Here is a 27,285-nt window from a genome sequence, read left to right on the forward strand (position 1 = left end):
ACTGTTTAACTTGTTGGCAGATTTAAATTTAGGCATACCAAAATTTACCAATGAAAAAATCTTGTAGATACTTGGTTAGCATCTTTGGTGAAAAACATTGTCTAAAATTCACCGACCAGAAATAACCACCGTTTTCTCCTCAGATATGACCAGACCTGCTGTATATCTCCATCTTTTGCTTCCCACCCCTCCCCACTCCAATACTTACAACAACTGCAATTGCATTTAGATTTTTAGACAACTATACCATGTTGTGGAATGCAGGAGAAAGGAACGCAAGTATATATGTAGTTATATATGTATTTTAGGTATTCGTTATTATAGATAATACTTGATAAATATTGATTAGGGAATGGGGGTAGGATTAAATAAATTCACACTTCTTCCTACTCCTTTTTGCACATGTAAAGACGTTAAGTAATGGATGAAATTCTTTGTATTTCTTCTGTTTTTGTTGTTGTTTATTTTGTTTTTTAATTGATGTCTTTTAACATGTACGAAATAAAATGATAGAAAGAAAGAAAGAAAGTAATTCCACACCACCTAAACTGTGATGTTGTGACCTTGGCAACCTCAATTAAGGTAAAGCAGAAAATGTTGAGATCCAGGCTCTGGTGTTTTGTAAAATATTCACTCGTCTTAAAAATAGAAAATATACATGCATCAAACACTCAACTACTCAAGTAACAAACATTTAAATAGTAAAATTTATTTCACAAGTAAAAAGTCATACAACAGCAATATCATTGAACATAAAATTCAATTCTGAGGTCATATAGTGCCAAGGGCAGACATTACAATAAATCTTACTTGAAAAAAATTCCCTTGTTCCCATTGGAGGCAGCTTGAAAAAAACCTTACAATAGTGCAAAAAATGTTACCCAATTATCCATAGAGTTCAAATAAACGAGTGAAACTCAAGATCAAGAGATGTCAAATGTGATGGTCATCCAATGTGAGTGACTGACTGAATTCCAGCTTCAGTAATAAAGGCTTGTGGTGAAAATAGGGTTGTTTCTGTTTGAGGAGGTGAACATATTTTAAGCTTTGGAAAAAAAGGATCCTTGTATTCCATCTTTGCTCAGCAATTTATGGACTATCTAAGTGAAGCAGCCCGTTTGTAGTAAACATCCTTCTGTTCAACCTCATGAACATAGAATCAAAAATACAAATTGTCAGCTTTATTAAACATGAGATTTTAAAGTAACAATTAAGGTGCAAATTTTGTTCAGTACTTTTCCCAACCATCTTCCAGTTAAACATTTAGTTTTCAGACAAAAGCTATAATTTAAACATAAATTCGTGTACAAAATGTGCCAGAACTATTATTTCACATCAGCCCATATCAGGGACACCATAATTTAAATATGTATAATTTCTGCTTCAGTCAATAGTGCTATTATAACAAATATTACATAATAGGAGACTAAAATACAACCATATAACCGTGTGAACTTAAAGCCTTGCAGTGGGATCAATATAAATGACATAACAAGACTTAAGCCCAGAGATCCAACTAGAATCCAATCTAGGAGGCCATCGCATTTGATCTGGGAAAGAAATATAAATTAGTAAATTTGGCACTAGTATAAATTTACATTAGATTAGACTGTGGAAGATGTTTTAATACTCATCCAAAATTATGGAATAGGATTCAACCCACATACAAAAAAGGAACTCTTTGCAGGAGATTTTGCCATGCGCTTATAAAGCACATGTAATAACAATTTTCACAATGGGTTAATCTAAAAAGTCCCATCTGCAACACATAAACGTGGTAGATTGAAATGGCTTATGACAAATCAATCTGTTTAAAAAAACTTCCTGCCAGCATCTCACTGTTAAACTTTAAAACCATACAATTTATGCAGCTTATAGTATTTTAGGAATAAGCAATCGACTTCAAATGAGTCAGTCATGTTCCTATTACATTGGATCATTATCATCTATCCTTAGTTCAGGAAATCCTGCTTTGAATGTCAACTCTGATCTATAGCAGTACTTTAAAAATTCAACTGCTTGTTTTCAATTGCTATTTCTCCAGAGCCCCTTTGATAGTATCCCTTTATTGAAATTGTTTGCTTCTTAGTTAGACAGATTTTCTATCAATGTCCACTTCCTCCATTTTATTCCATTCACCAGTCCCTCATGTTCCATCCTTGACCCCCTCTTACTCAGTTACAAGCCTTGCAACATCCAAAGTCATGAGATCAGCCCTCACATATACACAGCTCTCTCCCTCCTCTGAATATTTATTGCAAAGTATAATCTTTGAACTCCAGAAATTACATACTCTCACGAACAACATCACATTTTCCAATGATACTATTTAAATCTTGAAGAATGTTCTATTGTTGGCTTCCCAACTACTTCCTTTGGTACACACTTCTATTTCTTAAAAGTGCTCATTTGGATATCCTTTCTAGGTATGAGGATTTGTATCAAGTGATTTTTCTTTCCCCAGCTGATTATTTTGTTTTCTTGTCCTTCCTCCCACACATCTTCAGCTTAGATGTATAGCACTTTCTGACTGAATTGCATAGCTTGCAAGACAAAAAACTTCACTGTATCTCAGTTAATCACGAGTCAATAATAAACCCTAACCATTGAAGAAGAGTCTCGACCCGAAACGCCGCCTATTCCATTTCTCCAGAGATGCTGCCTGACCCACTGAGTTACTCCAGCATTTTGTCTCATCAACCCAACTTTTTTGCTCTTCAACTATCTTCGAAGGTACTGCAATGTCTTGACCCTAAATCAGCATTTATCCTGGGTTAAAAGCCATTCAATATCCCCAGACCAATTACTCCAAATTTTCTTATTTAATTCCTCTCCCATTATACAGAGCCTGCAGCTCCTCTAACTTGCTGGATAATACAGAGAACAAAAAAGTCCAGTTTTAAGTTTACTTTTCAAAAGCATGCAAACATGGTATGAAATATATAGCAAGAATGGGTACACACCTCAAGGACGTTATTATTGTAGGGCATTTGAATTAGAGCACTTAAGCCTATACCAAACAGCATATCTACAGTGGAATTAAGGAACCATACAACTTTGAATAGCCTTTGGAATTTTATACCCAAATGCAGAAACCACAAGAAAGGATACTGAATATTATTCCACCGAAGCATGCGGCAATAGCCATCCGTGGGTATCCTTGTCGAGCTACTGTGATGTCGGAGAACAAATCTGGGGGAGAAAAGCACCAGGTTGATTTCAGCTTCAAACTCTTCACCCACTAAAGTACTAATTTGATTCAAAGTGTGGCATTGAGAAACTCAACATCTGCATGCTGTTCCCAAAACAGCCACCTTCACTTTAAAACAAGGAAACCCACCACTAGCACACAAATTTAGTTCCTCTCAGAAATTTAGTTCCTCTCAGCTTTCAGGAAGGTAGCCTGACAAAGCATAAATATCCAGAGTTAAAATACAACTTCCCCCAAATTAAAAACAACCTTCATAATCTTATTTAATATTTATAATGCCACTTAACTCATTTTCCCCTAATGTAAACAAGCTTATTTAAAATTGCCCCTAGTCAAGACTAAGGTCACCCATCTGAAGGGTCCTGACCCAAAACATCACCTATCCATATCTTCAGTCTGAAGAAGGGTCTCAACCCAAAATGTCACCCATTCCTTCTCTCCAGAGATGCTGCCTGTCCCGCTGAGTTACTCCAGCATTGCGTGTCTATCTTTGATTTAAACCAGCTTCTGCAGTTCTTTCCTACACATCTTCAGAGATGCTGACGGACCCAATAAGCTATTCGGGCAATTTGTGTTCTACACATTTAGAATTGATAATTTTTTTCAAACTGTCATTGCATTGACATTAGGCTCATGTTTCATGACATAAAAATATTACATTTCCTCAGCTGCTGGTCAGAGATAGTTTGCTATCAAGCTCTATTCTGCCAACAAACTGCTGTTTCTCAGTGAGAATCCTTGCCACTGTACTCGTGTCTGGGATCATGCAACATCTTTATGCATTACTGGAGCCATCAAAACATTCCCCAGGATATTAAAATGGCCTCCGTATTGCAGTAGGATTAATCATGCATGTTAGACCAAGGTATGCAGGTTTCTTTTCCAAACAAAGAACATGCATAACCCAGACAGGTTATACACAATCTATTAGTTTCATGGTCACCATTATTACTGATCCTAATTTTGTGGTACAGTTTGATTCAATTAACCAGATTTCAATTCTCTAGTTAGCGTGGTGGGATTTGAATATAGGCGTTGGACTCCGGATCACTATTCCATTATTGCAGCGACAATATTACTACAATTTAGGTTTCAAATGTTTAACATAAATATTTACAAATAAAATTGAAACACAGCTCAGTTCTGAAAGTGGCCATACGATTCAGTATAGATTTCGAGTTTGGTGATACAGTGTGGAAACAGACCCTTCGGTCCGCAGTGTCTTCCCTAACCATCAATCCTCCATTCACATTAGTTCCATGTTATCCCGGTTTTGCATCCTACACACTAGGGGCAACCTACAGAAGCTAATTAAGCAATAAACCTGCACGTCTTTGGAATGGGGGGGTTACTGTAGAACATCCATGCTGTCACAGGGAGAATGTGCCAACTCTGCACTGACAGTACCCAGTCAGGATTGAACCCGGGTCTCTGGTGCCGTGAAGCAGCAGCTCTACCTCTACATCACTGTATTGCAAACAAATGCTGGCTCTTTGCTATTAAAGTTATCCAAAACTAATACTTTAGTATTAGCCCCTGGTAAATGTTTATCTATTCTATAGAAGGGGTCTCTACAGCAAAGTCCATGCTGTATTAGCACCGAAGGGTAGATCAGCTTCTGACCATTTCACATTGGGTGTCATCGTCTTCCCTAGCCAGACAATAATAACGTACCTCCAATACTGTTTCCCCAGGCAAGTAATGTCAATCCCAGAACAGTATTACTCAGGTTAAAAATGATTCCAAAGGTACGCAAAAGATCGACGATCTCAATGGCTACGCTGTTGATCAGTACGATGCTGAAGAAGAAACCAATAAAAGCAAATACCTGAAACAAAGACAAATATCTGTCATTTCTTGCATGTACTGAATGTCGACCTTAGAAAAGTGCAGTTCTACACATTCACCCATTAAGTAAATAAATGTTCCAATCAAAATAGTTGCAAATGTGATGAATTTAACCATTTTTAAATGGCAACGGTCAAAGCGATTTGGGCAAAATATAAAAGTCAGGTGACCAATGGTGCAGGAAGGCATATCTAATTACAAATACAAAGACGACTTTTCAGATGGAGTCATGAATTTAACATCTAAAAATGGTGTAGAATTAAAAGTTCAAAAGATTAAAAACAATAACATGTGTTTTAAATTCTTAGATTTGTGTTCACTCCCCACCCCCCATTAAATCATTAATCCCTAGTTTCCAAAAAACAAAGGCCACAAATTCACAAGAAAGCTTTCATTTAAGATGACAGTTAGGTCCAACAAGACTAATATGGAAACAATGCAAAAAAGAGACAAAGTGCTGGAGCAACTCAGTGGGTAGGGCAGCATCTCTGGAGAACATAAATAGCTGATGTTTCAGGTTGAAACCCTTCAGTCTGAAGAAGAGTCCCTTCTTCAGACTGATGGGTTCCACCCTGAAATGCCACCCAACCAAGGGCAGGTTTGGAGGGATAGGGACCAAGTGCAGGCAGGTGGGACTAGTGTAGCTGGGACATGTTGGCCAGTGTGGGCAAGTTGAGCCGAAGGGCCCGTTTCCACACTATCACTATGACTAACAATTTGTTGTCTTGTTTTGTAAACCACCATCTGCAGTTCCTTGTTCCAATACAAACTGCGTCAAGAACAAATGTATCTGGAGATCTACCAGTAACCATGAACCAAGATTCTGCCCAAATTCAGGCAGAGAAAATAAAACTCCGCAGAGAATAAATTAAAGTAAAATCACTGTTAAACAGGAAGACAAGAGAAATTAATAATGAATGATCAAGGGAAAATGTTACATCATGTAGTAAAACGCAGCCGCAAAGTCATTGTGAAATCGTGTGGTTCATAAGTACAAGGCTAATCACGTTCACACATGCTCATAATCAAGTGATAATTTTCCATTCAGCCTACATGTTCATTTAAGGACAATTAAAAAGATTAATTAAAGTGGTTGTAATGCATATATTAATCTAGAAATAAAGGAACACCTATTTCTTACTTTGGAGACATGTTAAGATTCCACCAAGGTGTTGGTTGGGTAAGAGGAAGTTAATACCTTTAACAGTAAAGGAATTTTTGGAATGCAATTAACAACAGAAAGAAACTATTTTTCAGTTTGAATTCCAAGTGGGGCTTGGATCTAAGATAGCATTGGCCCAGTAATGTAGAACAACACGTTTCATGAAAACTGGATGGATGACTTACACAGTGAAACTTTGGTGGTTCCTCATTTTTTGTGGAGAAGAAAATTACCGCTGCTAAAACTACTGTAATCACCAGAACAACGGCCCACACAGGATATTGGCCACGGATGAGCAGCAATCCATCTAAAGAAAATAAATTCTAGTTAAATAATCTCATGCAAAGACTACAGACAATATTTCTGTAGATTAACCAATTTAGAAACATCTTCATACAATTAATGTAGCTCATGCAACCTGTCCATCACATTAAAGTCCAATGAAAAATGCACCCATTTTTCTGAACTTTATAAGATACAAAAAGTAGTGATAAGCCTTAAGATACTCTTATTTCCCCACTTACTACACTCTAACCCAAAAAATCAATTACATTAGCAATCTTGCCTCATGTTCACCTTTCTAACTTGATAACCCAGTATCCTGAAGATACACAGAAAGCTGCAGTAACTCAGCGAGTCAGGCAGCATCTCTGGTGAAAAGGAATAGGTGACCCTTCTTCAGACCCAAAACATCACCTAACCCTTTTCTCCAGAGATGCTGCCTGACCCGCTGAGTTACTCCAACGTTGTGTCTACCTTCGGTTTAAACAAGCATCTGCAGTTCCTTCCATCACACCCTGCATCCTAGTTCCCTTGGGTGTTCAAAACTATGGGCTAATCTTGCTCTTTATAGGACAGATACTCAATCCCATTTCAGACAGGCAAATTCTCTGTGCCAAATCAAAGGGCAAATGTATCCTTTAAAAACAAGCAGCTCAAAACCAAGTGCATCTTCCAGATACAGAAATCAGATTCTGCACTGGTACTCTTGCGATCTCAAGCTATTGTAAAGTCGTGGCACGATTTCCTTATACTGCCATTCAAATCCCCTGGCAGGTAGTCAGTTAGTTGTAGAGGGACACAAAATGCTGGAGTAACTCAGTGGGTTAGACAGCATCTCTGGAGAGAAGGAATGGGTGATGTTTCAGGTCAAGACCCTAACTGCAGTCTGTAAAGTTGTGTGAAATGTTGCTATCATTGACAAAGTCCATTGCTTGAATTAAATGGTTTTTGAGACCTCAAGGGGTGTTGGGTATTAATTACATTGATAGGTCTGGAGTTCAAAACCCGACCTTCAGAAGGACATTAAACCAAGTGTGTTCCAATTCACTATAAAAATGTCAAAGACCCAGTGTATTTTTTTGTGGCACCAATCAGAGGCATGTTGACCAAAAAGTGATCAACAAGTCTGAAAGTCTGAAGAAGGGTCTCGACCCGAAACGTCACCCATTCCTTCTCTCTCTCGAGATGCTGCCTGACCTGCTGAGTTACTCCAGCATTTTGTGAAGAAAGTGATCAATTGTCATAGTGAGGCCCACCGCAAATTGGAAGAACAGCATCTCATATTTCGCTTGGGCAGCTTACACCCCAGCAGTATGAACATTAATTTCTCTAACTTCAGAAAGCTCCTCTGTCCCTCTCTCCCCTCCCGCTTCCCAGTTCTCCTACTGTCTTCCTGTCTCCAACTACATCCTTTCTTTATCCCACCCCCTCCCATCAGTCTGAAGGGTCTCGACCCGAAACCTCACCCATTCCTTCTCTCCAGAGATGCTGCCTGACCCGCTGAGTTATTCCAGCATTGTGATACCATCAATTTATTCCAGTCATTTCGTCATCATTCACTTTTCCATGCTAACATACCACTGCAACCATGAATACGTTATGAAATGTGCAGGATAAAGTATGGAAACAGACAGTCCTTGAGTGCAGTCATCAAATCTGACAGGAGCCTGCACTTCATTTGAGACCAATTCTATTTGTTACAGAGCTACAGTCAAACAGGCCCGCCAAGTCCATGCTAAACATCAAACAGCCTAGCACATTTGCTCACTCTAATCCTATCAATTCAGTCTTCCTCACCGCACCAAGATTCTACCACTCACTGGAGACAATTTTGTGGTAAATTAAATTGGCAACTACATGTCTTTGGGCTGTAAACAAAAAATGCTGGAATAACTCAGTGGGCCAGGCAGCATCTCTGGAGAGAAAGGGCGACTTTTCGGGTTGAGACCCTTCTTCAGACTGATGTCAGAGGAGGGGGTGGGACAAAGATAGGATGTAGTAGGAGACAGGAAGACTAGAGGGCAAACTGGGAAGGGGAGGGGATAGAGAGGGAAAGAGGAACTATCTGAAGTTAGAGAAGTCTTTGGGATGGAGGAGGAAATGAACACACCCAAGGGAACCTAGTCAGAGAAAGAACATCTAAACTTCACCAACATAGCAGAGATTAGAATGGAACCTAGATCATAGATTTAAGAACTATTAGCAGTGCCACACCATTGCCCTTGCACATTTCACATTTATTGCCTCAAAGAAATTGTAAATATATATTTGCCCCGAGATATTACATTTTTATAGTGTCCAATGATAATCTATTAAGCTACCAGATATTCATAAACTGGTTTCACCAATTTTGGTCTCCATTAAAAAATGCATCATTATAATACACCTCAGAATTTACCATTGGTCAGATTTTAAATTCCTCTGCTTCCTAGCATAGCTTTTGGCCACAAGATAGTCTAAAATCAAAAGATCAATCTCAAATCAACATTGCAGCAATAAGCAAAACAAAGGTGGCGTAACAGTAGAGCTAGTGCCTTACAGTGCCAGAGACCCAGGTTCGATCCTGACAACGGTGCTAGTTTTTTCTGGTGTTTGTACGTTCGCCCCGTGGCCTGCATGGATTTTTTTGTCAGAGATCTTTGGTTTTCTCCAACACTCCAGAAACATCCAGGTTTGTAAGTTAATTGGCTTGGTATAAAATGTAAAATTGTCCCTAGTGTGTGTGTGTGTAGGGCAGTGTTAATGTGCGAGGATCGCTGGTTGGTGCAGACTCTGTGGGCCGAAGGGCCTGCCCCCGCACTCTATCTCTAAACTAAACCTAAACCAATTGCAGCCGAATTGGTTTTATGTAAATTGTACTGAACTAGATTTAAATTGGCAGACATTAAAACCACAAAGCAGCTTCCAAATCCCCTGATGGAATGTTGGGAATTTCCAGTGCAAGTCATTTGACCCCGTTAGTCATGCTGAAAGTACATTAATTAACTGCAATTAATTCATTCACAGCACCGGTATTTATGGCTCATTCTCCCATGAAGTACCAAAAAAAAGAACCAATATATACAATCTAAAACTCTTGCTCACTTGCAACAATAAAACAGCAGTGGAGAGGGAAAAGAAAAAATGTACTTCTGGAATCAATTATCTCAATGAGTAAGCAGAGAAGCGAGGATGGAAAAACAACATCAGCAATTGTGCAAGTTGCCTAAATTCAGAAAGAGTTCTGCTTTTGGCTGACAATTCAGTTTAAAGAAAATCTAAATGACAAGGAAAGCAACTCAACGAATGGTCCTTCTGCAAACTGTATTAGTCACACGTCCAGATGTTTTGGAGAACTCTTTAAATCTAAATTTGAGATATCAAAATTTCAACCATGCCCCACCCCCGATTTGTCTGACCATTACAATGTAGTTCTCTTATTTTAACACTGATTGGAACAAAATTCTTACAGTAGCCAGATTTAAATGCAAGGATGCAGACAAGCGAGCCGGTAACTATTTGTAGACAATTCAGGGGCCGCTTCCAGTTGTGATCACCCTTGTCAAAGTCAACCACAGGAATACAAAGCAGAAGAAAAAACTCAATCGGCAGCTGGAAAAGAGAAATGAAAAAGTCAGAAAGTTGCAGTTGAACATTGAAAGTTTTTCTGTAATTAGAACAGACAACCAGTCTAAAATGAGGAAACTAAATCAAGGCATGAGGGAGGAGGCAATGGAAATGGGGAAGACTAGAAACCAGCAACAAAACTGAAAAAAATGGATGACTAAATTTAGCTGTGGAAAATAAACAGTGATTTGGTTACGTGACTAACTCACATGCTGAGCTTTCCATTTGGATTGCAGAGGGAAGGAAAGAGGCGGCCATTATGGGAACTAAAAACTTCACCCAAGTTATTTAAGCAAAATATTTGACAAAACACTGGAGATTTACATTCTGGACCATTAAAACATTTCGCCTTCCTCCGAAAGTGAAATCAAATGGCAAAATTCAGCATCTCAGTGCACAATGCGTTAACAATGGCATCAAACACTGCAATTTAGAATTAAGCTTCAATGACTAATTTTAAAGGGTGCCACGGTAGCACAGCAGTAGAGTTGTTGCCTCACAGCGCCAGAGACCCGGGTTTGATCCTGACTGCAGGTACTGTCTGTAGGGAGTTTGTACGTTCTTTCTGTGACCTCGTGGGTTTTCTCCGGGAGCTCCAGTTTCCTCCCACACTCCAAAGACGTACAAAGGCTTGTAGATTAATTGGCTTTGGTAAAAATTGGCTCTAGTGTGTAGGATAGTGTTAAGTGTGTGGGGATCGCTGGTCGATGTGGACACAGTGGGCCAAAGGGCCCGTTTCCACGATGTATCACTAAACTCAAATCACCTTCAGACATTTGAAAATCTTCCAGGGCAAATGTTTCCTCCTCCATTTTTGAAAGTCGATGGGATTAAGGGAGACCAGCAAAATGGATTTGGTAGATCTTGATTCTTCTGTCTCAATTAATGATTGATACTCGCTTGCTGCAGAAAGAAAAACTTTGGTCATTTCAGGGTCTGCATTATGGGATACAAGAAAATAACTGCAGATGCTGGTACAAATCGATTTATTCACAAAATGCTGGAGTAACTCAGCAGGTCAGGCAGCATCTCGGGAGAGAAGGAATGGGTGATGTTTCGGGTCAAGACCCTTCTTCAGACTGATGGGATTTTTCTGATGGATTCTTCTGCATTATGGGATTTGCAAGGCAAAACCACAGCAAAAGCAAAAGTCTATTGCAATGCCTTACATTGAACTGGCAAGTACATTATTTAACAATGGGCCAAAAACAGACCACGTCACAAACCAATTTATACGGGTTTGAAAGTATGGCATGGAAAGACCAACTTCAGTAAATTCTCCACGTTACACATTCAAAAACAATGTTCTAGGGATAGGGGGCAAACACAGGCAGGTAGGGCTAGGGTAGATGGGGCATTTTGGTCAACATGGGTAAGTTAGGCTGATGGGCCTGTATGACTATTACACTTGCGAAAATGTTGAGAAAACAGAAGTTTTAACAATTTAGCTCAAGAAAAAGTGCTTACTGTCTTCAAGTGTAGGTTTCCTGATACATATTGGAATCTCATCATCATCGCCATTAACTGGAAAACAGTAATTATATTGTTTACTAAATCGAACAGCATACACATCTCTAAAGGACACAAAGTGCTGGAGTAACTCAGCAGCTCTGGTCACATCTCTGGAGAATATGGACAGGTGATGTTTCAGGTCAAGACTCTTCATGTTGCCCTGTGTAGCACTAGTTTAAGAGCATTACTATTAAAACCGAAGTAGCAGAGAGCAAAGTATAATGCTAAATAGTTATTGTTGAACACGTTGTCCAATGTCTCAAAACATGCTTGTGGCACTAGTCCTGGAGGAGATAAGACTTGAAAAGCAGAAATCACTTAAAAAAAAAATCACTGTTCTGAAAGATGAAAAGTTAATAATCTAATAAAGTTAATAACCCAAGGGGTTCTACAGATATGTCAGTAGCAAAAGGATAGTGAGGGATAAAATTGGTCCATTAGAGAGTCAGAGTGGACAGTTATGTGCTGAGCCGGAAGAAATGGGGGAGATATTAAACAATTTCTTTTCTTCGGTATTTACCGAGGAGAAGGATATTGAATTATGTGAGGTAAGCGAAACAAGTAGAGTAGTGATGGAAATTAGGAGGATTAAAGAAGAGGAGGTACGGACACTTTTGAAAAATATAAAAGTGGATAAGTCTCCAGGTCCTGATAGGATATTCCCTAGGACATTGAGGGAAGTTAGTGCAGAAATAGCAGGGGCTATGACGGAAATATTTCAAACGTCATTAGAAACGGGGATGGTGCCGGAAGATTGGCGCATTGCACATGTTGTGCCTTTGTTTAAAAAAGGTTCTAAAAGTAAACCTAGCAATTATAGACCTATTAGTTTGACGTCTGTGGTGGGAAAATTAATGGAAAAGATACTTAGGGACAATATATATAATTATTTGGATAATCAAGGCCTGATTAGAAACAGTCAACATGGATTTGTGCCTGGAAGGTCATGTTTGACTAATCTACTTGAATTTTTTGAAGAGGTTACCAGGGAAATTGATAAGGGCAAGGCTGTGGATGTTGTCTATATGGACTTCAGTAAGGCATTTGACAAGGTTCCACATGGAAGGTTGATTAAGAAGGTTAAATCATTGGGTATTAATAGTGAGGTTGCAAGATGGATTCAACAATGGCTGAATGGGAGATACCAGAGGGTAACGGTTGACAATTGTATGTCAGGTTGGAGGCCAGTGTCTAGTGGAGTGCCCTAAGGATCTGTGTTGGGTCCACTGTTGTTTGTCATTTACATTAATGATCTGGATGATGGTGTGGCAAATTGGATTAGTAAATATGCAGATGATACTAAGATAGGTGGAGTAGTTGATAGTGAGGTAGATTTTCAAAGTCTACAGAGAGACTTGGGCCTTTTGGAAGGGTGGGCTGAAAGATGGCAGATGGAGTTTAATGCTGATAAGTGTGAGGTGCTGCATTTTGGTAGGACAAATCAAAATAGGACGTACAGGGTAAATGGTAGGGAATTGAGGAATGCAGTGGAACAGAGGGATCTGGGAATAACTGCATTGTTCCCTGAAGGTGGAATCTCATGTGGATAGGGTGGTGAAGAAGGCGTTTGGTATGCTTGCCTTTATAAATCAGAGCATCGAGTATAGAAGTTGGGATGTAATGTTAAAATTGTACAGAGCATTGGTGAGGCCGAATCTGGAGTATGGTGTGCAGTTCTGGTCGCCAAATTATAGGAAGGATGTCGACAAAATGGAGAGGGTACAGAGGAGATTTACTAGAATGTTGCCTGGGTTTCAGCATTTAGGCTACAGAGAGAGGTTGAACAGGTTGGGTCTTTATTCTTTGGAGCGTAGAAGGTTGAGGGGGGACTTGATAGAGGTTTTTAAAATTTTGAGAGGGACGGACAGAGTTGACGTGGGTAGGCTTTTCCCTTTGAGAGTGGGGAAGATTCCAACAAGGGGACATAGCTTCAGAATTGAGGGACAAAGGTTTAGGGGTAACATGAGGGGGAACTTCTTTACTCAGAGGGTGGTGGCTGTATGGAATGGGCTTCCGGCGGAAGTGGTGGAGGCTGGCTCGATTTTATTATTTAAGAGTAAATTGGATAGGTATATGGATAAGAGGGGATTAGAGGGTTATGGTCTGAGTGCAGGTAGATGAGACTAGGTCAGGGCGAATGGTCGGCGTGGACTGGTAGGGCCGGACAGGCCTGTTTCCATGCTGTAGTTGTTGTTATATGTTAACAAAGAAAGCCACCATTAATTCATACAAACTTTGCCTTCTCAAAACTAGCAGCGTACAAATATGCAGCAAGCGACTAAGATGTGTATTTCACCAAACATTTCAAAGAGATAAAACCCAATTTAGTGTAGGAAGGAACTGCAGATGCTGGTTTACACCAAATATAAACAAAAAAGTGGAGTAACTCAGTGGGTCAGGCAGCACCTCTGGAGAAAAGGAATGGGTGATGTTTCAGGTTGAGACTGCTCTTCAGACTGTTTCAGGGGAGGGGGAATCTTGAGGTATGACAAGGTACAAACAAATGAGAACCGGCACTGATGACCAAGGAGCCCACAATGGTCCATTGTTGGCTGTGGAAGTGATATCAAAGGGATATGAACAGTGAAGCTAGCAGGATGACTGGAGGGTGGGGAAGGGTTACTTGAAATTAGAGAAATCAATATTCATACCGCTGGGTTGTAAAACTGCCCAAGCACCAAGTTAATGTGGCCACCACTTTCTTATTACCGAGGGCAGGAGGTAAATTCTGCAATTTTAATTGGGATTTAGAAAACAGCCAATGAAACATTGGGATTTAGAAAACAGCCAATGAAACATTGGGTTGGCATTTCACTTACTTTCTGAATGATTGTTAGAGAGAGAAGGTGGTGGCTGGTTTTTGCTCTTCTGGTAAATTACACTGCTTACGATTACCACAAGTACATAAACGGCATACAGGGCCAAGTAACCTATGGAGATAAAGTATAAATTTAATTTCACAATGAGAGTTGAAAGTCATATTGAATTACATATTGGATGGGTTGACAGAAGCTAAAGTCAGTGGACGTGTATTCCCCAAGTCAGCTCAAATTTCTCACCAAGTGCTTGTCCCAAATCAATACTCCCAAAGTAGAGGACCAGGAACGCCCAGAAAACAGCCGCCATGTAGAAGGTCACGTCTCGAAGGAAGGGTCTGGATGCCACTGTAAATGGTCTCGCAAGCCCAACACCTCCAGCAACAACAGTGGTCACAAATATCCCAGCACCTGCAAAGTAGCACAAAGGTTCACATCTTAAAGTATTCAGAGCAACTCATTCCCGACTTTCGGCAACTGAACCACCCGACCAACAACGAACTACAAACTACCTCAATGAAGACCTTCGGACTATCTTCGATCAGACTTTACTGGCTTTATCTTGCACTAAATGTTATTCACATAATTCCCTTTATCATATATCTGAACACTGTTTATCTCAATTGTAATCATGAATCGTCTTTTCGCTGATTGGTTTGCAACTTCAGAAAGTTCCGCTGTCCCACTCTTTCCCCTCCCCAGTTCTCCCACTGTCTTCCTGTCTCAAACTATATCCTATCCTTGTCCCGCCCCCTCCCCTGACATCAGTCTGAAGGGTCTCGACCCAAAACGTCACCCATTCCTTCTCCCTCGAGATGCTGCCTGACCCACTGAGTTACTCCAGCGTTTTGTGTCTACCTTCGGTTTGCACACAAGTTTTACTACTGTACCTCAGTACACGCGACAATAAACCAACTCAAACTAAAAGCGTCTTATCACAATAAAGGGAAAGAAAAAGATCTTGCATATAGGATATCAGCATTATAACCAGCATTGTTATAGTGCTCTTCGCGATCATAATCACCTCTATACAGAAGCAATCCAATGAATCCCACTCTCTCATTCTCTCCCCTACCAAGTCCCTTTTCAAATATCAACACAGCTCCCTCTGGATGTTATAACTGAATCTGCCTTCATTATTACCCTTAGCAACACACTACAAGTGGCAAATTTCCTTTTAAAAGTTATTGACATGTTGGATTTTGGAAATATAGCCAATTAGTTTAGTTTCGTTTAGAGATACAGCGTGGAAACGGGCCCTTTGGCCAACCGGATCCGCACCGACCAGCGATCCCCGCACTGTCCTATGCACACTAGGGACAATTACGCCAAGCCAATTAACCTACAAACCTCTACGTCCTTGGAGTGTGGGAGGAAACAGAAGTTGTTGGAGATAACCCACACGATCACGGGGACATGTTAATTAGCCAAGTGAAAGATAAACAACTTACCAAACAAAGCCCCAATCGCCAGGCTTGCTGTCCTCGTATCAGAAAAGGCTGCCATTGCACTGAATAGATCAGGAGCTCCATTACCAAGGGCAAGGAAAGTGACACCATGAATATGCTCAGTCAAGGCCACGTGATGAATAAATAAGTGGTGTACAAGTCAGAAATATCTTTGCAAATAAACCAAATCTCAATTACCTCGAGCTAATTAAAACAGGTCTTGAGTGCAGAAGTTAAGAGCTGAAAATTGGGAACTATTTTGAACATCCCAATGTGAACAATATTAATATTAGTTAATGATAACAAATCACATTTGATATGAAAGGTATATTTGGAAGGTTATTTAGAAAAGACAGGTTTTTGACTCGCGTGTCAAACTTTGGGAGTGCATGCACATAGCTCAAAGCTCAATGCAATAACCCAACCACAGAACAAGATGCAATTAAATCCTTCCAGGCAACTTAACTATACTTCTCAGTAACTTTGACCTGGTTTTCAAAAGGTTGACAATTGCCTGTAAACCTCTTGCTCGTGGACCATTCACATGTGAGTAAGTAACACGAGATAGAGGAGAATAGTTACACACAGTCAAACATCTGGCAATTCACACAAGCAGGACATTGGCTGGCCAATTATTACAAGTTCATTTAAGTTGATCAAAAATATCAGGAGCAAGCAGGGCAATTTGGAACAGACACAACATCAAATTTTAAAAATCAACAGCTTTTCCTAACATGGAATTTAAAGATTCCCAATATATGGGTCAAGTATGCATTAGAGCTGCCTAGTTCCAATATCAAGGCAGTCCTTATTATAGTAAAACAAGAACAGCTGGACAATGGATGTCAACAACTGAAATTAAGATGAAATGTGGAGGCAAAATAGTTTGAGACCAAAGTGGTGGGACTGCCGTGGGGTGGGGGGGGGGGGGAGGGGGACAAAGGAGGACCCGACATGGGGAACTGTGATGGGGGGGGGGGGGGGGGAAGAGAACAAAGGAGGACCCGGCGAGGGGTACTTTGTAGGCACCCTTTATGTGGCAACCGTTTGCATACCTTGGGTATACAAAACAAAGAAATTTACTGTGACTTTTCACATGCGACAATAAAGTATTCATTCATTCTTTTGAATAACCGGTTATACTCTGGTATGGTGTGATGTGCGTGGACAACGGCTTTTCTCCACTCGCTAAAACAGTAAGCTTTGAATACATCCAGGTATTTAACGGCTGATAAAAAGGATACTGCCACATTATGTGACAACTTTAAACTTGTCGATATGGCAGCCAGATTTGGGCAGAAGCTAAAGAGAAACAAAATGAATGAGATTTGCCTTTAGAATTTGTTTGACGATCAGAACAGTAAGGATCCACAAATTATAATTAGCTCCATTGCTGATGAGGAACATATTTTAAAAGTGGGTAAAGATCACAAAATTTACTGCATGAAGAAATGACTGTACCATGTAGATAGATTTTCTAGAAACAGCACACACAATGTGGACTAAGTTAATTATTCCTAGAACTAGCAACCCTAGATCTAACCCAGAGAATATTCCCAGAGAAAAACAAAACAAGAGCAGGGAAAGATTTTGAAGGGGGTAGTGAAAACATTTCATGTACAAAATTGAGTTATTTGAATTCTCCAATTTCAAGTAATACCCCCCACCCCCCTTTCCTGTGCCCCTCCCCACACCCATTCTCCTGACCCCTCTTCCCTCCCACCAATATCGCTACCTGACCTTACATTTCACTCCTCTTCTTGCCTTTTGTATCCTTTTCATATCTAGCCTTAATCACTTCACCCATTGTTCCAACATCTACCTATCCAAACCACCTTTGTTCACCCATTGCCTGACGCACTTTGTCCTGCCTCTCCTCACTCACGGCTTTCTCCCCCAGCAAACAGTCTGAAGGGCACAAAATGCTGGAGTAACTCAGCGGGACAGGCAGCATCTCTGGAAGGTAGGAATGGGCAATGTTTCGGGTCTTCAGTCTGAAGAAGGTCCCAATCCAAAACATCACCTATTCATGTTCTCCAGAAATGGTGCTTGACCCAGTGAGTTACTCCAGCACTTTGTATCCCTATCTATTGTGATCTCTTTATCACAGAGCTGCAGAACAGAATAAATCGTGATCTCACCAAAATCTGGAGTGTCTGACCAACAATTCCCTGCCACGTGGTGTTTTAGAACATGAGGGAAATACCACCGTTCAACAAACAAAACTTTGTCTGCATAGTTTAGCCTGGTAAGGTTCTGCATTAGATTGAAGCAGAAACAACATCTCTACTTGATTTACAAGCAATCTCAGAAATCTGACCTCAGTCAATTGCCTTTGACTATATGGCATTTGAATCTTAATTTGAGGATTAGAAGAAAAGTTTTTGTTTTTTTACAAACTGAAGAGCAGAAAGCACTAAAATCTTTTTTAATTCAGGAATCTTAAAATCCAATTCAATAATTGCAAAAAGGGAACAGAATAAACAAAATTCCCATACAATTTAACGTTATGCTGAAATAGTGGGTAAGAGTCACAGCAAAAGATTCAGTTTAGGTAAGGAATTATATTAAGCACCAAAAATCAATACTTACAATTTTTCTGCTGTTATTCCAAGGAACATGAATAGATAGAACAGCCAAACTGCCTGTGGGAAAAAAACAAAGTATGAAGATGCTGTTGGACCTTACTTTACAAATCCTACCTTTTATTGTCAAGCATGTTAGAAACTCTAATCCAAACCCTAAACAATTTGAATGCAGCTACTTGCATTCCAGTCCAATGTACAATTTTGTCTGCACTAGTGCCAACGTACAAATTCTCCAAAAAGAATCAATTTAACACTTGTCCCAAAAACGGTATATCAAGGGTAACCCAATGCAAAAAAATAGAAGTTATTTAACTTGGGTTTTATGCAGTTCTAACTCAAGATTTTAATGAATTATCTTGTAAACTGGCGCCAAGGTAAGAGCGTGCATGCCGCGGCCCTGTTTCCACCAATCTTTCCACCACTACGCACAAGATGCCATTGTTTGCAGATGCCGAGAAGTGCGTTCAGCTCTGGCTGGACAATTTCTGATCTTGTGATGTGGACTCCCCCTAATCTTGTGATGTGGACTAGATAAGAAGATCTTGTAAACTGGCAGTGTTACAGCGCAAATCCACATAATGAACAGGAAAGATCAGTTGAAGATCCTCAAACATTAATCAGTTACATCAACTGAAAAATCCATTTGTGGTTTTTTGTGAGCGTTGCAAAATTTGGGTTTGAAATCAACATTGATAATCACTGACTAATCCCATGACAATTACTAATGTTAAATTTTACTTCATGCGACTGTGTGTCTTGTTGCTTTTCACTTAGAATGGCTGTAAGGTACCTCAAATTTCACTGTACCTTAATTGGTACATGTGACAATAAATTGAATTTTGAATCTTGAATCTAATACACTCTGTTACCCACAGCGTGCATGAACGATCATTGGAAAGATTGTCACACAAATCAGCAAACATGTTAGGTCAAATTAGTAGAGTAATGGGTGAACTGTTGCATTAAAAAATCCAAGAAATATCTCTGTTCATAATTCAAATTGCTTATAAAGAGAGGGGAAGCCATGCCCATGATCCAAAAGAAACCTGTAGAACGAACTGCTAAATCTTAAAAGGAAACAAAAAGTAAATCACTGGCCGAGGATAACAGGAGCTCTTGATTTAAAACAGTAAGCGGCCTAACAGAAAGCATGAAGCCCATAGTGAGATGGGTTAAGAGATAGAACATTTTAGAGTCTTAAATAATTATTACTGGAGAGCCTAGAAAATGGATGATGGTAAGATAGTACAGTTGAATGCATGGCTAAAGAAATTGTATAGGAGGGCAGGCTTCCTGCAGCATTGGAGGCCGAGGGTTGACAACACAGGCAGATAGGATTAGTTCGGAATGCTAACGTGGCTAGCACAGGCATGGTTTGAAAAGTCTATTGCTGTGATGTACTATTCTAGTTCTGAAGTTCTGATCAGAGGGCTGAAAGACAGCCAAGAAAAAGATGAAACTTGTTGATAGAAATTGCCAAGTTTTATTCATAAAGGGTCAAGCCTCCCTCCTCCCCAACCAACTTCTTGCATCGGAAACTCTCGACATAAGAGCCAGCTAAACTACAACCCCATTATTTACAACTTAAAAAATGTTAACCATCACCTCGTGCCCCACAGACACTCCACTTTATTTGAGTTGTTCCAGGTCTAAACTGGTGCAGGGCCAGCACGTGGACTTGAATAGATGGGGCATCTTAGTTAGCATGGACATGTTGGGCCGAAGGGTCCATCGTATGCTATATAACTCCGTGGCTGTGTGCAGTACTGGAGGAATTCATTGACTTGAGACCAACACTAGATCCCATGGAATCCAAAATTAAAGCGCAGGCTGGAAAATGCCAGCGAAGAGTAGTTAACACATTTGCAACCTCCATATTTTTGTGGAAATTCAGACGAGAACATTGGAGAAAGCGGTTTAGAACATTTTTCTGCCAGATGCAGCTATTTCGGTTGTTAATACAATGCAAAACTGACTGCCATAGTTTATCAGTCCGTGATACTAATGACAATTGACAACAATCTTTGCATTCACTCAATTCTACCAATATTGGCACCACTTACATACAGCACAATGGCCAGAGGCAACAGATCGTGGCAAAAGCCACAGACAGCACCTTGGAGGTAATCAATAAAGCCGCTCCCAATTTTGCAGTCTTCGGTAGTTTTTACAAATGAACACCACTGGGACCCATTCAGATGCACAACACTGCGACACTAGGAGAGAGACAAAATATAGTTAGCGGATTCTGTCATATTCAACATTTACCTCCCGCACCCATGCAGAACTCATGGACTTCATTAACCACCACCAATTCCATCCTGCGCTCAAATTCACTTGGACCATCTCAGACACCTCCCTCCCTTTCTTGATCATTGTTACTTTTGATCATTGTTACTTTTTGCTTATCTTTCATTCATTTGTTCTACATCTCTCTACATCACCATATATCTCTCTCGTTTCTCTTTTCCATGTCTCTCAGTCTGAAGAAGGGTCTCTCGATCCAAAACACCACCTATTCCAGTTCTCCAGAGATGCTGCCGGACCCAGAGCTACTCCAACTTTGTGTCTATCTTCATGATAAAGTCCCATTCGTTCTAGTGTTTGGCACTGTCAAAATGTGAAATTACTTGACTGTAGGCCACATTGATAAAGGTGACAGAAGGAATAGCAGATGCTGGAATCTTAAGCAAAACACAAAATACCAGGGTAATGCAGATGATCAGCCAGGATCCTTGGAGGGAATATTCAGACAACCCTTCATCATTCTGAAGGACCCCAAACTCAAAACATCACCCGTCTATTCCCTCACAGATGCTGCCCGACCCATCAGGTTACTCTAGCACTTTGTGATTGATTTAAATGCAGCCATTATTATTGAATAACATGACTTGTCAGTGGCAGGTATACATTCAAATTAAAGCGAGTCAATTTTTGTGAAATGGGTGAAAAACAGTTTGAGAAGTTATGGACATTTTTACTTAAACTGCAATTTGAGTCAATGCAACCAAACTACATTTATAATATCAGATCATATCTTATAGTTAGGCTGGCCCCATAGCAGAAGTGCCCACGTCACGGGGCTGGAAACTGGAAGTGTCCTGAGCTAATTCTGCTACCACCATCATCTATTGTAAAAGCGATGGCTCCCACCGATTGTCGCAGGAAGCTTGTGCCCTTTTCAGGACGGACGATGACAGTGATGTAACATTTAAGTGATGGACACGAAAGAAGTTAGTTAGGCTAAATTTTAAAAACCATTTCAGCGAGTCAAGATTTAGGTTTGGATTAAGAGACACAAGTCCCTTAATTAGCTCCCCCTCGTCCAGGACAATTTACTCGATTCTTTAAAATTAACATTTGACAGATCTTCACATGGAAGTTATGCTTGCCCCAAAATCCTAGTGAGAATTTTAAATTGAAATACTTACAAAAATGCACCTGGGCACAATGCCAAATGGCAGAACTTTGAATGTTACAGGTTGCAGTACAAGTTAAGCGAGTTTGCGTGTTCAGGTAAAAACCCAGAGAATAAACCATATTCTAAAGAGAGGGGTCAGTATGAGAGATCCTCCAACGATAATTGTAATCTCGATCTCCCATGTTGCCAAACACTAATTCCCCTTCCCATACTGACCCTGTCCTGGGCCTCCTCCACTGTCAGAGTGAAGCCACACGTAAATTGGAGGAACAGCACCTCACATTTCGCTTGGGCAGCTTACAACCCAGAAACATCACCTATTCCTTTTTGCCAGAGATGCTGCCTGACCCGCTGAGTTACTCCAGCATTTTGCGTCTATCTAAAGTATAAACTCGCATCTGCAGTTCCTTTCCACACAATAATGGTGGTCAGTTTTACTCCAGTTTGTGGGATCTTGCTGTACGAGGGTTGGCTGACGTATGACCAGATCCCACATCATTGCCATTTTCAGACAATGACCAGATGTGTGAAAGATGCTACACAAATGAATTATCTCTATTGCTGGATATCAAACGGCACATCCAAACCAGGACACCCATGGAAAGGGTACCAAGCAAGATTTTTTTTTTTAAAGCCACCAGACCAAGTGGACCCGTTGGGCCCAAACCTGCATTGGTGCAGCACCCTCTCCTCACCTTCCCCTCCCCCCTCCATCCCCCTTATCCTCCCCCTCCCTCCACCCCCCTCAGTCCCCCTTATCCTCCCTCCTCCCCCACTCCATCCCCCTCAGCCCCCCTTATCCTCCCCCCTCCCTCCCTAAAAGATAGATTTAAACTATTAAAATGTGAGGGAGATACACACAATCTCCCAAATGTTCTAGGGGCCGGAGAACCTAGGGTGATGGAGGAACTGAAGGAAATCCACATTAGGCAGGAAATGGTTTTGGGTAGACTGATGGGACTGAAGGCTGATAAATCCCCAGGGCCTGATGGTCTGCATCCCAGAGTACTTAAGGAGGTGGCTCTAGAAATAGTGGAAGCATTGGAGATCATTTTTCAATGTTCTATAGATTCAGGATCAGTTCCTGTGGATTGGAGGATAGCAAATGTTATCCCACTTCTTAAGAAAGGAGGGAGAGAGAAAACGGGTAATTATAGACCAGTTAGTCTGACATCAGTGGTGGGGAAGATGCTGGAGTCAATTATAAAAGACGAAATTGCTGAGCATTTGGATTGCAGTAACGGGATCATTCCGAGTCAGCATGGATTTACGAAAGGGAAATCATGCTTGACAAATCTACTGGAATTTTTTGAGGATGTAACTAGGAAAATTGACAAGGGAGAGTCAGTGGATGTGGTGTACCTCGACTTTCAGAAAGCCTTCGACATGGTCCCACATAGGAGATTAGTGGGCAAAATTAGGGCACATGGTATTGGGGGTAGGGTACTGACATGGATAGAAAATTGGTTGACAGACAGAAAGCAAAGAGTGGGGCTAAATGGGTCCCTTTCAGAATGGCAGGCAGTGACCAGTGGGGTACCGCAAGGTTCGGTGCTGGGACCCCAGCTATTTACGATATACATTAATGACTTAGACGAAGGGATTAAAAGTACCATTAGCAAATTTTCAGATGATACTAAGTTGGGGGGTAGTGTGAATTGTGAGGAAGATGCAATAAGGCTGCAGGGTGACTTGGACAGGTTGTGTGAGTGGGCGGATACATGGCAGATGCAGTTTAATGTAGATAAGTGTGAGGTTATTCACTTTGGAAGTAAGAATAGAAAGGCAGATTATTATCTGAATGGTGTCAAGTTAGGAGGAGGGGGAGTTCAACGAGATCTGGGTGTCCTAGTGCATCAGTCAATGAAAGGAAGCATGCAGGTACAGCAGGCAGTGAAGAAAGCCAATGGAATGTTGGCCTTCGTAACAAGAGGAGTTGAGTATAGGAGCAAAGAGGTCCTTCTACAGTTGTACCGGGCCCTGGTGAGACCACACTTGGAGTACTGTGTGCAGTTTTGGTCTCCAAATTTGAGGAAGGATATTCTTGCTATGGAGGGCGTGCAGCGTAGGTTCACTAGGTTAATTCCCGGAATGGCGGGACTGTCGTATGTTGAAAGGCTGGAGCGATTGGGCTTGTATACACTGGAATTTAGAAGGATGAGGGGGGATCTTATTGAAACATATAAGATAATTAGGGGATTGGACACATTAGAGGCAGATAACATGTTCCCAATGTTGGGGGAGTCCAGAACAAGGGGCCACAGTTTAAGAATAAGGGGTAGGCCATTTAGAACGGAGATGAGGAAGAACTTTTTCAGTCAGAGGGTGGTGAAGGTGTGGAATTCTCTGCCTCAGAAGGCAGTGGAGGCCAGTTCGTTGGATGCTTTCAAGAGAGAGCTGGATAGAGCTCTTAAGGATAGCGGAGTGAGGGGGTATGGGGAGAAGGCAGGAACGGGGTACTGATTGAGAGTGATCAGCCATGATCGCATTGAATGGCGGTGCTGGCTCGAAGGGCTGAATGGCCTACTCCTGCACCTATTGTCTATTGTCTATTGTCTATTGAATAACTTTAAAAATATGACCGATTTCAATGAAACTTCTTCCATTTGGACAAAGGGACGACGGTGAGTAAAGTGGGCCTAAAATTGTCACACTATCATGTACTGTTTTGGCTGTAGTTCAGGAACAAACAAACAAATGAGAGTTTTAGTATATAGATATCAGAAATTTGTGATTACTCAAAGATATTCAAGTTTTGAAACCAACAACCACCTTATTTCTTACTTTGGAATGACAACCAATTTGGTTTATGGCATTTTCCCCAATCATTAACATGGCTTGCTGTGGATGCAGTGTACAAATCAGATTACTTGAAACGAGGAAACCAACAGATCCAGTCATTCATTGGATCTACCAAGAAGCAGTCTGACAAGGATCAAAACCAAGACCGCAACTGGAAGAACAGGTATAAAAAATCTTCCCCATGACAGAGGGCCATCATCAAGTGCCATCTCAGAGCACTTCCATTCCCCAGTGTATTTCTTTGCAAGATTCTCTCTCATGCCAAACAACTTCATCCCAATTCTTCTACTACATAGACCTCCAGAGGTCTAAATAATTTACAGCGGCCAATTTATCTACTGAACAGTAAGTGTTTGGGACAGAGAAGGAAATGGGAAAACTCGGGAAATCGACAGGGAGGAAATGCAAACCCCACACAGACAGCAGCAGAGGGGAGAATCAAACTGGGGTCGCTGGCGCAGTGAGGCAGCAGCACTACCTGCTGGACAACTGTGCCACTAATGCAAGGCAACACCTTGCAGTTTCAGAGTTCAGCCCGCCAAGGGGAACACCACAAAGACTATTACAGGAAAGTCTAAAATTAAAATGCCACTAACTGGAAGGGTAGGGGCAAAAGGTTGCTGCTCAACAACTGAAAAGCATTGTTGCAAATAGTGTTTGCATATCGGTTTAACCGATCGTTTCAAGGGGATAAACTATCATCTATTATTTAACTCATTTTAGAGCAAACCTTGGATTATTTATGGTACTCAAGAAATAAATAAGTCTTGGACTTTTTTTGTTGTTGTAGGCCACCCTTCCCCATCCCAAGAGAAAAGGTTTAGCAGGCATTCAACAAGGATACATTCACAACATTTGTCTTTACCCATATTGTGAGCATACTGTTCTCTGGCCAGTGTTGGCATTAGATAGCATGGCCCAATACTCAGAGTGTTAGCTGTTGCTTTAGTTATTAACTGAGGACCAACAAAACTATCTTTTAACCATGGCATGAAAATAAAATAATTCACCCCAACCCCCATACTAGATCTTGTATGCCCACAACAGCAACGTGCCACAAACCGAAGGTCAACTGCCATAAATATTGGGTAGGGTACTCCACGAACACTTTGCAAATAGCGCCATAATTAACGTGTCGCCGCCCCCTTCAAAGATGGATTAGAATGTCTCCAATGAACACAACCCCCCGCCACCCTGAAGACGGGCAGTCACAATCTTTGAGCGATCGCACTCATTCAGGAAGAACATTACCAACCACAGTTACCACTGTGATACTGGCGATAAAGGCAGGTCGTTAATTATTAGCAAGAGCGCAGCGTTTAAAAAGCACCACGCAATTAATTGTAAAAGATCAACAAAAGTCATTCCCAGCTTCGGTCAGGCCAAAGATATAAATAGCTGGACATGGCAAAGTGTCCCTTCAACTCTTGATATTAAAACCATTACAGAAACATTGAAATAGATATGGGGGGGGGAGAAACCGCTTTGCTACATTACTGTACAACATTTGGTGTCAAGGCATGCAGAACATACCTCCATTGACCGACCGGTGCCTTCAAACAGATGTAGCGAACTTGCATTAAAGATGTTTTCAGAAGAATAAGGCTGAATTATTCCAGCCATGTTGGCAAGTGGATGCGATTCCGCCGCTCCCGTGGGCTCACGTGAACGGCACTGGGCAGTCCCGAGCAAGAGCAGACAGCAAATCGCAGCAACGCCTCTCGTCTTCATGTCACTGTTCAGTCTACAGAAAGAACACGGGTCAATGCACTTTTAATTTGCAATTACCACTGTGCGTTCATTACATGAATGGGAAGTCGCCGGGGAAGGGCTAATTTCATTAACGTTAATGAACTCAGAAGGCGTTTCCATCTCTGATTTAGAAACAGCTGGCACAGTTGATTCATGCAAATAAAGAGAGAACATAAAAGCAGGTTATAGCTTGGCTCGAACGCTCATTGTTTACAGCAGGAAGTAAATATTACAATAAATAAATACCATGGGTCAATGTTGAGATTGTAGATTCACATCAACAACTATTTAGAGATAAATCATTGCACTTCTATCCTTTGACTATTGTTTCCCCATTCGTAACCCCTCTCTCTCCTCTCCTCTCCTCTGGAGAACTTACTGATGAATCACCTCCCCAACTCCACAAGAAAATGACTCTTCAATACAACAGCAGCTCTGTATGTCCTTATCATCTCCCCAATTAAATCAGCTCAGCTCCAATTAACCCACGAGACCAAGAGGGGAAGGCAACATCAACATCGGGACAATTTAGGGAAATCTGCGTCCTGAAACAGCAAGCATTGAGTGTTCACCGTCAGGCGTTGAGTGTTCACCGTCAGGCGTTGAGTGTTCACCGTCAACTTCCAATCATTGCCATTTGACACATGCACCAAGGCAATCACGTTGTTTACCTGGTACCTGCTGCATTTCGCGCTGTGGAAAAAAATGCAAAAAAACCCCGTCGGGCAAACGTTGATAATGTGTGTGTGTATACATCTATATATATAAAGATAGCATTTGCAGCACAAGCATGCAGATGGCTACATGACGGTACAGCCCGGGTCACGTGACGCGAGC

The 27,285-nt window shown here is 41.0% G+C and overlaps 1 protein-coding gene across 2 annotated transcripts; it reads right to left on the reverse strand.

Annotated features, from left to right (window-relative positions):
- Positions 1 to 745: 745 nt before the first annotated feature.
- slc8b1 (solute carrier family 8 member B1) lies at positions 746 to 27,231 on the reverse strand. Of its 2 annotated transcripts, none has more exons than XM_078421202.1 (16): positions 27,021 to 27,231; positions 26,230 to 26,440; positions 20,537 to 20,689; positions 18,478 to 18,530; positions 17,129 to 17,187; positions 15,889 to 15,993; positions 14,681 to 14,848; positions 14,441 to 14,551; positions 11,577 to 11,633; positions 10,876 to 11,012; positions 9,953 to 10,094; positions 6,407 to 6,528; positions 4,886 to 5,039; positions 3,112 to 3,192; positions 2,964 to 3,028; positions 746 to 1,550 (listed from the first exon to the last, which is right to left on the reverse strand). In XM_078421202.1, the coding sequence occupies exons 2-16, from the start codon at positions 26,425 to 26,427 to the stop codon at positions 1,362 to 1,364; spliced, it is 1,794 nt and encodes a 597-aa protein (XP_078277328.1). In that variant the 5' UTR covers positions 26,428 to 26,440; positions 27,021 to 27,231; the 3' UTR covers positions 746 to 1,361. The 2 variants fall into 2 exon arrangements, with proteins under 2 accessions (XP_078277328.1, XP_078277329.1); XM_078421203.1 differs by having other exon boundaries at positions 27,120 to 27,189.
- Between the last annotated feature and the right edge of the window lie 54 nt (positions 27,232 to 27,285).

This window comes from Rhinoraja longicauda, chromosome 25, assembly GCF_053455715.1.
Source record: "Rhinoraja longicauda isolate Sanriku21f chromosome 25, sRhiLon1.1, whole genome shotgun sequence".
NCBI lineage: Eukaryota > Metazoa > Chordata > Chondrichthyes > Rajiformes > Arhynchobatidae > Rhinoraja > Rhinoraja longicauda.

Coding starts and splice junctions, on each gene's coding strand:
- slc8b1 (XM_078421202.1), bottom strand. CDS start 26,427: ATGAAGACGAGAGGCGTTGCTGCGATTTGCTGTCTGCTCTTGCTCGGG. Junction 15,994..17,128: donor GTTGTCACATAATGTGGCAG/TATCCTTTTTAT, acceptor AGCATATTCATG/GTGTCACTTTCCTTGCCCTT. Junction 5,040..6,406: donor AACCACCAAAGTTTCACTGT/GTAAGTCATCCA, acceptor TCTTTGTTTCAG/GTATTTGCTTTTATTGGTTT.